The 12,172-nt window shown below is 41.9% G+C and overlaps 2 protein-coding genes across 4 annotated transcripts in view; both read right to left on the bottom strand.

The window, feature by feature from the left end:
* Positions 1 to 5,308, bottom strand: part of lrrc75a (leucine rich repeat containing 75A) — a 65,814-nt gene extending 60,506 nt beyond the window's left edge. For both annotated transcript variants that reach the window (XR_006828847.1, XM_046074529.1), the window contains exons 1-2: positions 4,674 to 5,308; positions 3,991 to 4,258 (exon numbers count right to left, since the gene is read on the bottom strand). Coding sequence is in view for 1 of the 2 variants with exons in the window: in XM_046074529.1 (XP_045930485.1) it covers positions 3,991 to 4,239 (249 nt within the window). In the remaining variant the exon portion in view is untranslated. The remainder of the gene's footprint in view (positions 1 to 3,990; positions 4,259 to 4,673) is intronic.
* A 730-nt stretch (positions 5,309 to 6,038) lies between these two features.
* The window catches only part of poldip2 (polymerase (DNA-directed), delta interacting protein 2), a 21,430-nt gene continuing 15,296 nt past the window's right edge, over positions 6,039 to 12,172 (bottom strand). For both annotated transcript variants that reach the window (XM_046073612.1, XM_046073613.1), the window contains exons 10-11: positions 8,622 to 8,701; positions 6,039 to 8,452 (exon numbers count right to left, since the gene is read on the bottom strand). In XM_046073612.1, the coding sequence (XP_045929568.1) occupies positions 8,338 to 8,452; positions 8,622 to 8,701 (195 nt within the window). In that variant the 3' untranslated portion in view covers positions 6,039 to 8,337. The remainder of the gene's footprint in view (positions 8,453 to 8,621; positions 8,702 to 12,172) is intronic.

Raw genomic sequence — 12,172 nt, 5'->3', positions numbered from 1 at the left:
CGTCACACTGTATGCTATAAAATGTCTAATGTCACAGGTGTACTCATCAGACTGAAACAAGCAATTTAAGACCACTTTGTCCAGTTAGAGAGTTTGAGTCTTGAAATATTAATGACGCCCACAACACAACACCCACTCATTATCTGTCAAAACGCTTGTCACATAGCAAGAAGATGAGTTAAAAATCCCATGCAGCTGTTTACAGCAAGCTAGACTGCTGAGGGAACCACTGAGGATAAATTCAGAACCGGTGGAGGTTTCCCCAGATGCAGCTGGATTGAGTTTAGCGATCAGCTTCAAGGCAGCCCGAGGGAGAAGTTGTGAAGAGATGCTAGCTTTGGTTTCAATATAATTGAGGGGCGGTGATTAAGAAGGTGGCCTACCCATTAGCTCTTAACAGAGCTCCTGCTTAATAAATCAATGTCTTCTTAGTCAGAGCCCTCAAGCCATCGCCATGGTTTCTGGGCAACGCAGAGGAGAACCTGGTAACCAGCGACGAGTGACTCTCATGTCTTTCACAAACAATCTCTCTCTCATTTCTCCTCTCTTTATGTTCTGTCTCATTTTCTCTCTTCTGTCTTCTAATGGCCTCTGTAATCACTCACCACCTCATCTCCCTTTTTCCTTCAGCAGTGCCTGTTGCAGTTTAACACCCATGGTGTTTTTTTGTTTTTTTCCCCCCTCTTTGCTCTCTTTATCCTCCTAATTGTCTTTATCCAATTCATCGTGTGATCTGTCTGTCACGTACTGTTCTACCAGAGCACAAACCCTCCACAATATGAAGCCAAATGTGACTGATGGTTAGGTTACTGGAGCCCTTTGGATTTTGTTCTCTCTCTCCTTAGAAATATCTTTAATTTGTAAATTGTGTACAAGTCGGCTTCATGACAAGAGAAGCAGTCCACTAAGTGCTGGTGGTTCACCGCAAATCTCCCAGCAGCTGTGCTATAATAGAGGTCCGAAGGAGAGTGGCTGTTTGCAAATAACGCCTAAATATGTTAATGAAGCAAGATAAAGAGAGATGCTTGAAACAGCCAGAGGTCGGACAATTTAAGTGGGCTCTCTTAAGATCAGACCAGTAGAATAAAAGTGCTTTTAAAGTGCAGTAGCTCATTCTGTCAGGTGGAAAATATCTATCACATGTACTTTAAAAAAAAAAAAAAGTGGAAAAAACTTGACAAAATGAGGTACCTTATTTTGAATTAAAAAACATTTATACTACCCTATCTGTACCGATTACAGATGAGTATCGAACCTTAGTACTCAGTATCGAACAAAATGTATCTGCAGAGTGTTGAAAACTGTCAAATTCAGAAAGATGGCAATAAACTGCTGGTCACATTTGTAATCTCGATTTTCCAAATTTCAATGAAAAACTTGATAAACTTGTTTAATTTAGGTACGGTTGTTGTGTGATTGCTTGTGCTTAGATAACATTTCGAAGACCTTAAGCTTTTCTGTTACATGAAAAAAAGGGGTTTTAGAAAAGCATGTATAGTTTGAAAACTATTACCAAAAGAATTTGACTTTTGCTATTGGTACGAAAATCCAGGTATCGTTTCGTTAGAAAAATGTCAAGTGATACCCAGCCCTAGTCCTGATAAGTATTTCATTCCTTTAAAGAGTCCCACTTTTTTTTAAATACACTTATTCAGCTTCTTTCTGAGAGAGAGATGAGACAATTGATCCCACTCTCATGGCTGTGCATTGTGTAGGTAGCTGGACGGGCCATTAGCATAGCTTAGCATAGCTTAGCATAAAGACTAAGCTGGGGGAACAATTAGCATGGCTCTGTCCAAACTTCAAATATAAACCCACCATCACTTTTCTGCAGTGTCTTTGGTAATAGTGCCAATTGCCAGATCAGATCAGTTAGTGCAGACTTTATGTATACAGTAGGTCTCTGCACATCACAATGGTAACAAAACTGTCAACCTTACTATGACGAAAAGGCGGCTCAGGGAAGCTGTGCACAGGCCCTGCGCTCGGCTATTGTTTGCCAGAAAGACTTCCAGCACCTAACTCCCCCTAAAAAACTTGCTGTGTGCAGTATGTTACTTAGTTAGCTTTATTAGTGTTACAGGTGTATTTCTGAACTTTGGCTGTCTGTTTTGCCCTGCTTCCTTTCATTATGCTAAGCTAGGCTAACGCCTCACAGCTCCAGCTTCGACTGAGAACACAGACAAGCGAATGGTATTGATCTTTATATCGCACTCTTGGAAAGAAAACAATAAAGTGCATTTCCCTAAATTTTGAACTATTCTGTTGAAACTGTAGTTGTATTTTACACAGAGTTGGAGGAAACGTACAGATGACCGGAGCCGGCATGGTTTTACTAATTTTCACGTCAACATACAGTCATCTAGACATCTAGGTAAACACTCAGCTAAATTTGGTTGAAAAAGAAGCCGGGGGTACATTTAGCCTAACTGTTGATCATCAGATCAACACAACAGGTCTAGCCAGCCAGGAGGGATCGTGTTCACTCATACAACCAGAGAGGGGGTCAATTTATCAGCAATGTAGGCAGCCACTCGCGGAATGCATGTTAACAGTCACTCAGTCTGAGCCTGGCTTCTGTCTCAGCATGAGTGATAACATGCCTAACTGCTAATCATCAGCATTAAAATGACTGTTTCAGTTACGTAGTTAACTAAGGCTGCAACTAACAATTATTTTATCTATTCTTTAAATTGTCAGAAAATGGCTGGCCATCACGCACTCCCAGTGCCCAATGTGACAACTTCAAAGTGCTTGTTTTTTCCCAAAAACAGACAACCGTCAAAAAGATTTACAATGATCTAAAACAGCAGAGCAACAAGTCTTCACCAGTCAACAGTCAGCACTATAAGTGTAACGTACCCAGATTCAGCAAAGTTTCAACCTAGGCATATTTTGTCAGTGCTTACTGGGGAGGACTGTAACCGCACTGCTGTGCCGCTGTTGTGCCTTCACTTTCAGCCTGGATTCTCCTCTGGGGTGTCATAGCTTCATCAAGCGGTGACAGAGATGCTAATCCTCCTTTCGTAGAGATGACGGATGGAGAGGTGTCCTTCGTCTTTAAGCCTGTTTGCTTTGCTCCACTGCTTGCCATTGATTCAAGGATTAACAATCCAAATGTGGCTGATCAGAAAACTGTAAATAGTACCAGAAAGGAGCTGATGGAAATCTCCAAAGCCCAAACAATACACTGTGAAAGCAGTGTATAAGCTGGAGGCTCAGTTCCCTATGGTTGAGTCATAGGGGGATAAACAGTGAACACTGGCAGCATATGGATGCTGTGCAGTGCTGTCTATAGGGATGAAAGCTTATAAATCTGTGTCTTCCTTCACTGTTTTCTTATCTGCATTTAATTCTCATCTCAATGAGAAAGATCTATTCAGATGTGTTATTTTCCATAATGTTACGCTGAGATCCTCCCTTTCTTTAGAGCTCTCTAAATCCTCCATTTCAGCTGGTGGCATTTCATTTTCCTGCTTCTCTTTTTGTTTCTCACCACACCAGATTCTTTCAGTCTGCTGCTGGGCTTTCCCTTCTCTCTGTAGCTACAGCAGCAGCAGCAGCAGCAGCAGCACCCTGCCAAGCGCTGCAAATGTCTTGAAAGACAGACAGAGGCTGTAAATCGTAGCACACTGTACCAGTGCAGCAGAGCCAGGCTGAGCACAAGAGGTCTAGCCAGGGGGGATCGTGTTCACTCACAGAACCAGAGAGGAGGTCAATTCATCAGCAATGTAAGCAACCACTCGCAGAATTAGTTTAGTCAGCGTGTCAACAGTCAGTCAGTCTGAGCCTGTCTTCTGTCTCAGCATCAGTGATGACATCATCTGGGGAAGAACCAATGTGCAGGCGTAGACATGAATAGAGGAAGGAAAAAGAAAAGCCAACTGAGGATGTTGAGGTGTCGTGTTGGAAATGTGAACCAAAGACTTTTACTCACCCTCCAACCCTCTCACACACACACACACACACACACACACACAGAGCAGCTACCTGTCGGAGGGTCTTGAGCATCTCTGTGGCCTCGTCCTGCTTGCCCTGCTTGGCCATCAGCATCATCTCCTGGATCATGCCGATGCGGCGCTGGTAGGGTGGCGGGGTCCCGCCACGGCTCAGCCGGTCCCCTGACTTCAGCATGAGGGAAGCCAAGATGTCACCTCGCTCCTTAGTGGGCGTCCGTTTCCAGCTGTGCTGAGGGCTGGCTCCTCCGGGCTCCTGGCCTTTGGTCTGCTTGGCACCCATGGCGCTGTGTTAATGTGAACTGTGATAATAACAAGACCGGTCCAACTGAGCAGTCGTGCAGAGAGTCGTGATCAAATCTTTCTAAAAGCCTACACAGTCTGGGGTTGAAACATGAAGCACTGTGAGCAATAAGATTCCAAACTGCTCCTGAAAAACGTTTTATTATCACCCAGTTCCTCAGAGCAGTGGATGATCAAAGCTACTTAACAAACCCCCAAACATTAAACGTGGAACTATAGTTTTCTTCTTTTGGGAACTTGTTAATCCCAGAGAGTGAAGCTCAAGTCGGGAACAGGTCGGAGGATGCTGCCTGCAGCATGGCCGCAAAACACGGACACAGCAAAGTCAGGATGCAGGATACCTACGGTGCAGACCGTGGCCCGCAGCAGCCTCCTATCCCGAACGCAACTTCACCACGTCTCCAAAATATTTACCTTCGACAGCGGCGTCGTCTTCTTATTCCGATATCCTCTCAAACAGAGCCCTCTGTCCCGGACCGGAGCAGGAAGAGGAAGCGGATCGGGGGAGGTGGTGCGTGTAGCAGGGCATGGCAATGTTTACGTCTCCTGAAGATCACCACTCGCCCTGTCCTTCCTCGGCCGCTGGAAGTCATGCACAACCTGCAGCAAACACAGCGCTCGTCCTTCTCCAAGGTGGATCCTCCATCCGCTCCAGAGCAGGAAACAGCCGTCTCGGTCCACAGGCTCGGCAGGAGGGGGAGAGACTGAGGTGTTCCCCTGCTGGGACTGAATTATGTATTGCACCCTCTATTCAAGTGTATTGGGAGCGCGCAGCGTGTGCACGTGAGCTCCGGTGCTCCCTGCTCGCAGAATGATGGAGAGAGGGAGGGACGGGCTGATGGAGCACGAGCATCTTGCACCGCGAAGTTTGCAGTTTCTTCGCTCCGAGACACGACGCTTACGTCCTCCTCGGGAAGGCGACGCAGGCCTGCCAGCTTCCATCAGGTTCACGCGCCAGTTCAATGTTGGGCTGCTCCTTTCAGCATATCGGTTATATCTGGTGAAGGTGACTCATACCGTCAAAGTATCAATTTTATTTAACATTTTAAACTGATTCATGTTGCCGGATGTGGTGGCGTACTAGTTAACATAGCCACTAAACCCGACCGTAAAAGTTAGTATCTCCTTAAAATAGGCGCCTCATTTATAAAAGGCCTCAAGTCGACAGTCATTTTAAAATGGCAGATTTTCATATCGAGCCTGGTCTTTTGCACAGAGAGACAGGTTTTACTACTTGTTTAAAAGGCTAAAATGAATTAAAATAAAGTAATCTATATTTTTAATTCTATATAACGCACTTTTACTGGATCATCAAGTGTAGGCGAAGTTTATTTTAATTTTTTTTTAGTTACACTGAATCATGCGGACTTTAATAAAAGAGGTGACATGGAAGTAAGTTTATCAGCATTCAGTGCAGTAAATGTGATCACGTGGTATGTACCCTACTGATCTACATATAGTCAGTGACCAAGGAAAGGACTGCACTGACCTCTGGTGGTGGAGGTCATAAATGTCGTTCATACACGATCCTATTCAAGTCGGTATATATAAAAAATTAAATATTAAAATTTGTAGTACGAGAACAGCATATGAAGAGGAACAATATATACACACCGGCATTCAATTTGTTATTTAGGGAAATTTAAAGATTAAAAGATCAAAAAAGACAAAAGCACGTTTTTGTCTTCTTTCCATGTGCTCCTGTATTTACCTTGCAGGAGCTTATCGAAGACTAAGGGCTACATACATACAAGAAAACATGCACAAGAAATGCCAAGATTTATTTTTCAAAATGTATATTTATTAGTTTTGCCTTTAATTACATCTCTATTTACAGTAGTATGTCATCCATCAGTTCCTTTAAATCACTTCAAAACAAAGATGTTTGTTTCTTCCCTCACTTTACCAGAGACATTTTAGGCTGATGAGCTTTTCTTGTTACAGAGCTTGCAAAGTCAAACAGTCAGCCTTAATAAAAGACATCCAGCATTATGTGTACAGGTTTTTACAGAGAGCAGACTACACACACACACACTCTCCTCTTAGCCACAACACTGGCTTAGTATAATTACTTGACAGTGTGCTGCATTTGTTATTCAAAGACAACCATGACCTGACCCTCACCTCCTTTCAGCAAAGGATTCCTTTTTTGGCTGTCAACACATTCAGTTCACTGCTTATAAAACATATTCAGATCCCCTTAACTTCTCTATTTTCACCTTTCACAACATTGAATCACAGCGTAATGTAATTAGGAGTTTTGAACCAGTGATGCAGACAACGGGTCTTAAATGTCAAAAAGGGAACATTATCTCTTTAAAATGATCTAAATTAAGTACAAATATAAAAAATGGATTTTTCAAGATTATTGATGGTGTAAGTATTCACTCCCTCACAACTAAATTATTCCTGGAGCAGCAAACTGTTTTTATAAGTTGCATTATCATTAATTTGACTGTGTAGTCAAGGTATGACAAGTGATATGAGCCTTAAAACACATCTGTATCTGAAAAGCTCGATGGCTGGTTTCTCTCTTTCCTTGCAATAATAGCATCATAAAGACAAAATAACTCTCCACACAAATCTGTTGACAGGTTTAAGAAATGACCACTCAGAGGAAAGAACAAGAACATGTCTGAGACACTGAATATAACCGAGTATGGCTAAGTAAGTCATACAAAAATTAAAAGAATATGGCATCTAGGGCGAGCCATCAACATAAACTGTGTCCCCATGTGAGCAGGGTAATAATGGAGAGGCTGACCCCCCCCCCAAAATAAAAATAAAACCATCCCCACAGTATTGTTGCATTCACATCATTTTGGGAAGTTTTGGTATTGATGATTTTCCAACTTGTAAATAGAGTCCTCATCAAAATCCAAGTTATAATCAACTTGGAAACACTTCTGAAATCTCCTCCATCCAACTTTGGGCTTAATAATATAGAATAATACAGAAGGTACCATAATAAATAGTGTTACATTGTCACTGAGCAGTGTTTCTAATCCTCACACAACAAACTCTAAAATCATACAACCGTCTTAATGACCTGAACGCTCACAAGTCGTTAACATAAGAATCCATCTCTGCAGTCCATCCCATATGACGAGAACGTGGCCTAAAGCCTGGAGGGGGCAGCTTCTCTACAGCAGGCCCTGGAAGGAGTCACAACACCACCAGTAATGTTCTGAGTCTGGAGAAGAGCGCATAGACTGTAGAAGACTGTAACTGCTGAATAATGACAAGGGGTGAAGATAAAGACTACTGGATTTTATGTTTCCTACTTAAGACTATTTGTAGAGATTTGATTTTGACATCTCCAACTATATCCACTGTACTTCAATGTTGCAAACCAAATACTATAAAGAACTATTACCAGCCCAGAATTCAATCCAATATTCCTCTCTTAAGTGGCCCACACAGGACTGACATTAACTGTGACAGGGCACTATTATAATTAAAACAGGAAAATTGTGTCCTGGATAAAAGTAACCCGTCACGTTTTCATAAATTCAAACAAGATCATTATTAAGGAAGGAGGAGTTTGAAACTGAGGTAAAGTGATGGCTTACTTGTTGTCCTGAAGTATCCCACTGAGGCCTCAGTGTGGATGAAGCTATGCTAGAGCTGTTGCTCTTTTCATGAACCCAACGCTCAGCAGGAAACGCTCACTATAAAAACAGCCTGATCAATATTTCAACTATGGCGTGCACAACATGTCCAGTACAGCTGTAAACATTAACCCCCTCCCCACCTCCCAGTGCTCTTTCACTAGAACGTGCATGTCTCTCCAAACACACCATGGACTGAAGACGTAGTGGACTGTCACTAATGTTTCTACCGTATATGATTTAATCAATGACATACTGCTGTTGGGTGCACTCTGGCAGGAAAGGTGGATCTGCATTTGGATGATCTAGACAATGCTATATTTTCCCTTTGCATAATCTGACTCACGCTAGTCTTACGCTGAAGGCTGAGGCAACGTTACAGGAGGAGAACAATTCTAGACAACCCCGACAGGACCACGACTGAAAGCTTGTCCGGGGCCTCACAGGTGGGAGGTCACTACTGGCACTTAAAATGTATAGCCAGCGGGGGGTGCTTTGTCGTCTTTGTTGCTCTCCAGGGAGAAAGGAGGAATGCGAACATCGAAGTGGGAGCCGTCAGTCCTTTCTATACGAAACGTCCCCCTAAACGAAAATAACAGAATGAGCACTATTACAAGCAAAGACCGGTGAATACTGAGCAGGTGGGATAGACTTAAAAGTGACACGAGCAGCAAATCCAAAAAAGGCAAAAGGGTTACGTACGTAAGATGTACTAAGTAGTAGAATGTGTGATATTAATGAGCAAACTCACCACATGTGTCCACTGGGAGCTTGTAGAGACACGTGGCTGCTGTACTGAAAGGCTGGCTGTTCTTTAGACAACACCGGCTCCTGTGGCAGCACACAAAGACATGCACAATGAGGACAAGGTTATACAAAAATCTGTATGGTTCAAAGTGCAAGACACTAATTTGTGAGGTTTGCACTCCTATTGTTGAAGTGACATTTGCGTTTGTGATTTGTCACCTCTGTGCTGCAACAAATCTGTAGAGCTACACCAGTTAAAAGTTGTGTTCAAAACAATAGTGTTGGAAAAAGTGAGTAAAGCCCCAAATCCATATAATAGCTTCAATTTCCATACAAGACTGCACATTCTATTCCAAATCAAAACATAATCTGGGGCTTGAATTAAAGCAGTGTCAAGGCATTCACAATTTCAAACGTCTTTACAAACGAAAGGTCTGGTTCCATTACAATGACAATGAGGGTTGATTGTATTCATGTTGTGCAGATTGTTGGATTAGTTGTTATTTATTTACCCTTGTGGTATTTCGTCTACCATTGTTGGTAGTTGTTCGTCACTATGTACTTTTGTGGTATTCCATTTACCATTGTTGGTATTTGATTATCATTGTTACCTGTGGAAATATTTGTCTATTATTAGTATGTATGGTATGAATGTGTGGTTTTGACTTGGGCATCCACTGTTTCTAAATGAGTTATTATTACTATTATTATTATTATTATTATTTTATTTATTAATATTTTTTTTCTTTGAGATTATTGATGAAGGAAGCAGTTATTTTTTGTATGTATAAATTCTTTGATAGACTAGGGTGGGGTTTAATAAGTTTTACTTCTTCCCACTCTATTTCAAGCATAAGTGTATAAGTTATTATTATTGTGTATCTTTTCTGTTGTCACACTATTTTGCTTGAAAGAAAGAAATAAATAAAAAAATAAAAGAAATATTCATCAAATTTGTCATTACTTTACAGAAAGTGAGGAAAAAGGAATATTAGGCTGTCCAACAAATGTCTGCATTTCCCTTTACAAACTTTTACTGTATAAACTGAAAACTCCTTGAAGATTTAGCCTTCCTGTCAATCACTGAACTAATATTTAGTTGTATGACCACTGATTCTGAGAATTACTTCACATCTGTGTTGCATGGAGTCGACCAACTTCTGGCACCTGTCAGCCCAGGACGATTGGACTACATTCCACAATTCCTCTGCATTTCTTGGTCGTGCCTCAGAAACAGCATTTTTGATGTCACCCCACAAGTTTTCTATTAGATTAAGGTCCGGGGATTGGGCTGGCTACTCCATAACGTTAATCTTGTTTGTCTGGAACCAAGATGTTGCTCACTTACTGGTGTGTTTGGGGTTGAATTCAGTGTTTAAGGGTCGTTTGACAAACTGTCTGCGACCCAAAAACAACAATCTTGCTTTCATCAGTCCACAAAATGTTGCACCATTTCTCTTTAGGCCAGTCAATGCGTTCTTTGGCAAATTGTAACCTCTTCAGCACATGTTTTTTTCCCAACAAAGGCTCTTTCCAAGACTTCTTGCTGATAGCTTGGCTTCGCATAGGCGTCTAATTGTTACAGTACTCGCAGGTAACTTTAGACCCTCTTTGATCTCCCTGGAGCTGATCATTGGCTGAGTCTTTGCCATTCTGGCTATTCTTCCATCCATTCGAGTGGTAGTTTTCTGTTTTCTTCCACTTCTTTCTGGTTTTGGTTGCCATTTTAAAGCATTTGAGATCATTTTCTGCACTTCTTTATGTTTTCCCCTCTCCAATCAACTTTTTAAATCAAAGTATGCTGTTCTTCTGAACAATATCTGGAACGACCCATTTTAGAAAGAAGAGAAATGCACTATAACCAGCATGTACATCATTTGCTGCTACCTGTTTGACGCCTGTTTTTTCACAGAATGAATGACCACACTAACTGAACTCCACACTGTTATTAATTTGAATACGTCCCTTTCAATTAATGATTCAATTACACAGAATCAGCAGCATGCAGGCCATGACTGTTTGTTTTCAATTAGTCTACTACATCTACTAGTAACTTATTTGACATGTAGGAATATCATTTCTACCAAAAACAGTGATTGATCTGGTTAGTGATGTTTGACTGCTATTATTTTGAACACAATTGTGTATGTCTACAGCGAAGGTGACAAAATAACCAGTGTGTCCCAAACTGATACTACACACCGATTCTAAGCAGGTTGAGTATGTACAGTGCCTTGCGAAAGTATTCGGCCCCCTTGAACTTTGACCTTTTGCCACATTTCAGGCTTCAAACATAAAGATATAAAACTGTAATTCTTTGTGAGAACCAACAAGTGGGACACAATTATGAAGTGGAACGAAATTTATTGGATATTTCAAACTTTAACAAATAAAAAACTGAAAAATTGGGCGTGCAAAATGATTCAGCCCCCTTAAGTTAATACTTTGTAGCGCCACCTTTTGCTGCGATTACAGCTGTAAGTCGCTTGGGGTACGTCTCTATCAGTTTTGCACATCGAGAGACTGAAATTTTTGCCCATTCCTCCTTGCAAAACAGCTCGAGCTCAGTGAGGTTGGATGGAGAGCGTTCGTGAACAGCAGTTTTCAGTTCTTTCCACAGATTCTCGATTGGATTCAGGTCTGGACTTTGACTTGGCCATTCTAACACCTGGATAGGTTTATTTGTGAACCATTCCAGTGTAGATTTTGCTTTATGTTTTTCGGATCATTGTCTTATTGGAAGACAAATCTCCGTCCCAGTCTCAGGTCTTTTGCAGACTCCATCAGGTTTTCTTCCAGAATGGTCCTGTATTTGGCTCCATCCATCTTCCCTGTCCCTGCTGAAGAAAAGCAGGCCCAAACCATGATGCTGCCACCACCATGTTTGACAGTGGGGATGGTGTGTTCAGGGTGATGAGCTGTGTTGCCTTTACACCAAACATAACGTTTTGCATTGTTGCCAAAAAGTTTGATTTTGGTTTCATCTGACCAGAGCACCTTCTTCCACATGTTTGGTGTGTCTCCCAGGTGGCTTGTGGCAAACTTTAAACGAGACTTTTTATGGATATCTTTAAGAAATGGCTTTCTTCTTGCCACTCTTCCATAAAGGCCAGATTTGTGCAGTATACGACTGATTGTTGTCCTATGGACAGAGTCTCCCACCTCAGCTGTAGATCTCTGCAGTTCATCCAGAGTGATCATGGGCCTCTTGGCTGCATCTCTGATCTTCTCCTTGTATGGGCTGAAAGTTTAGAGGGACGGCCGGGTCTTCGTAGATTTGCAGTGGTCTGATACTCCTTCCATTTCAATATTATCGCTTGCACAGTGCTCCTTGGGATGTTTAAAGCTTGGGAAATCTTTTTGTATCCAAATCCGGCTTTAAACTTCTCCACAACAGTATCTCGGACCTGCCTGGTGTGTTCCTTGTTCTTCATGACGCTCTCTGCGCTTTAAACGGACCTCTGAGACTATCACAGAGCAGGTGCATTTATACGGAGACTTGATTTCACACAGGTGGATTCTATTTATCATCATTAGTCATTTAGGTCAACATTG

This window comes from Micropterus dolomieu, linkage group LG17 (assembly GCF_021292245.1).
Source record: "Micropterus dolomieu isolate WLL.071019.BEF.003 ecotype Adirondacks linkage group LG17, ASM2129224v1, whole genome shotgun sequence".
Classification (NCBI taxonomy): Eukaryota; Metazoa; Chordata; class Actinopteri; order Centrarchiformes; family Centrarchidae; genus Micropterus; species Micropterus dolomieu.
The sequence above is the reverse complement of the archived record's forward strand: the minus strand, read 5'-3'. Positions and strand labels throughout refer to the sequence as shown.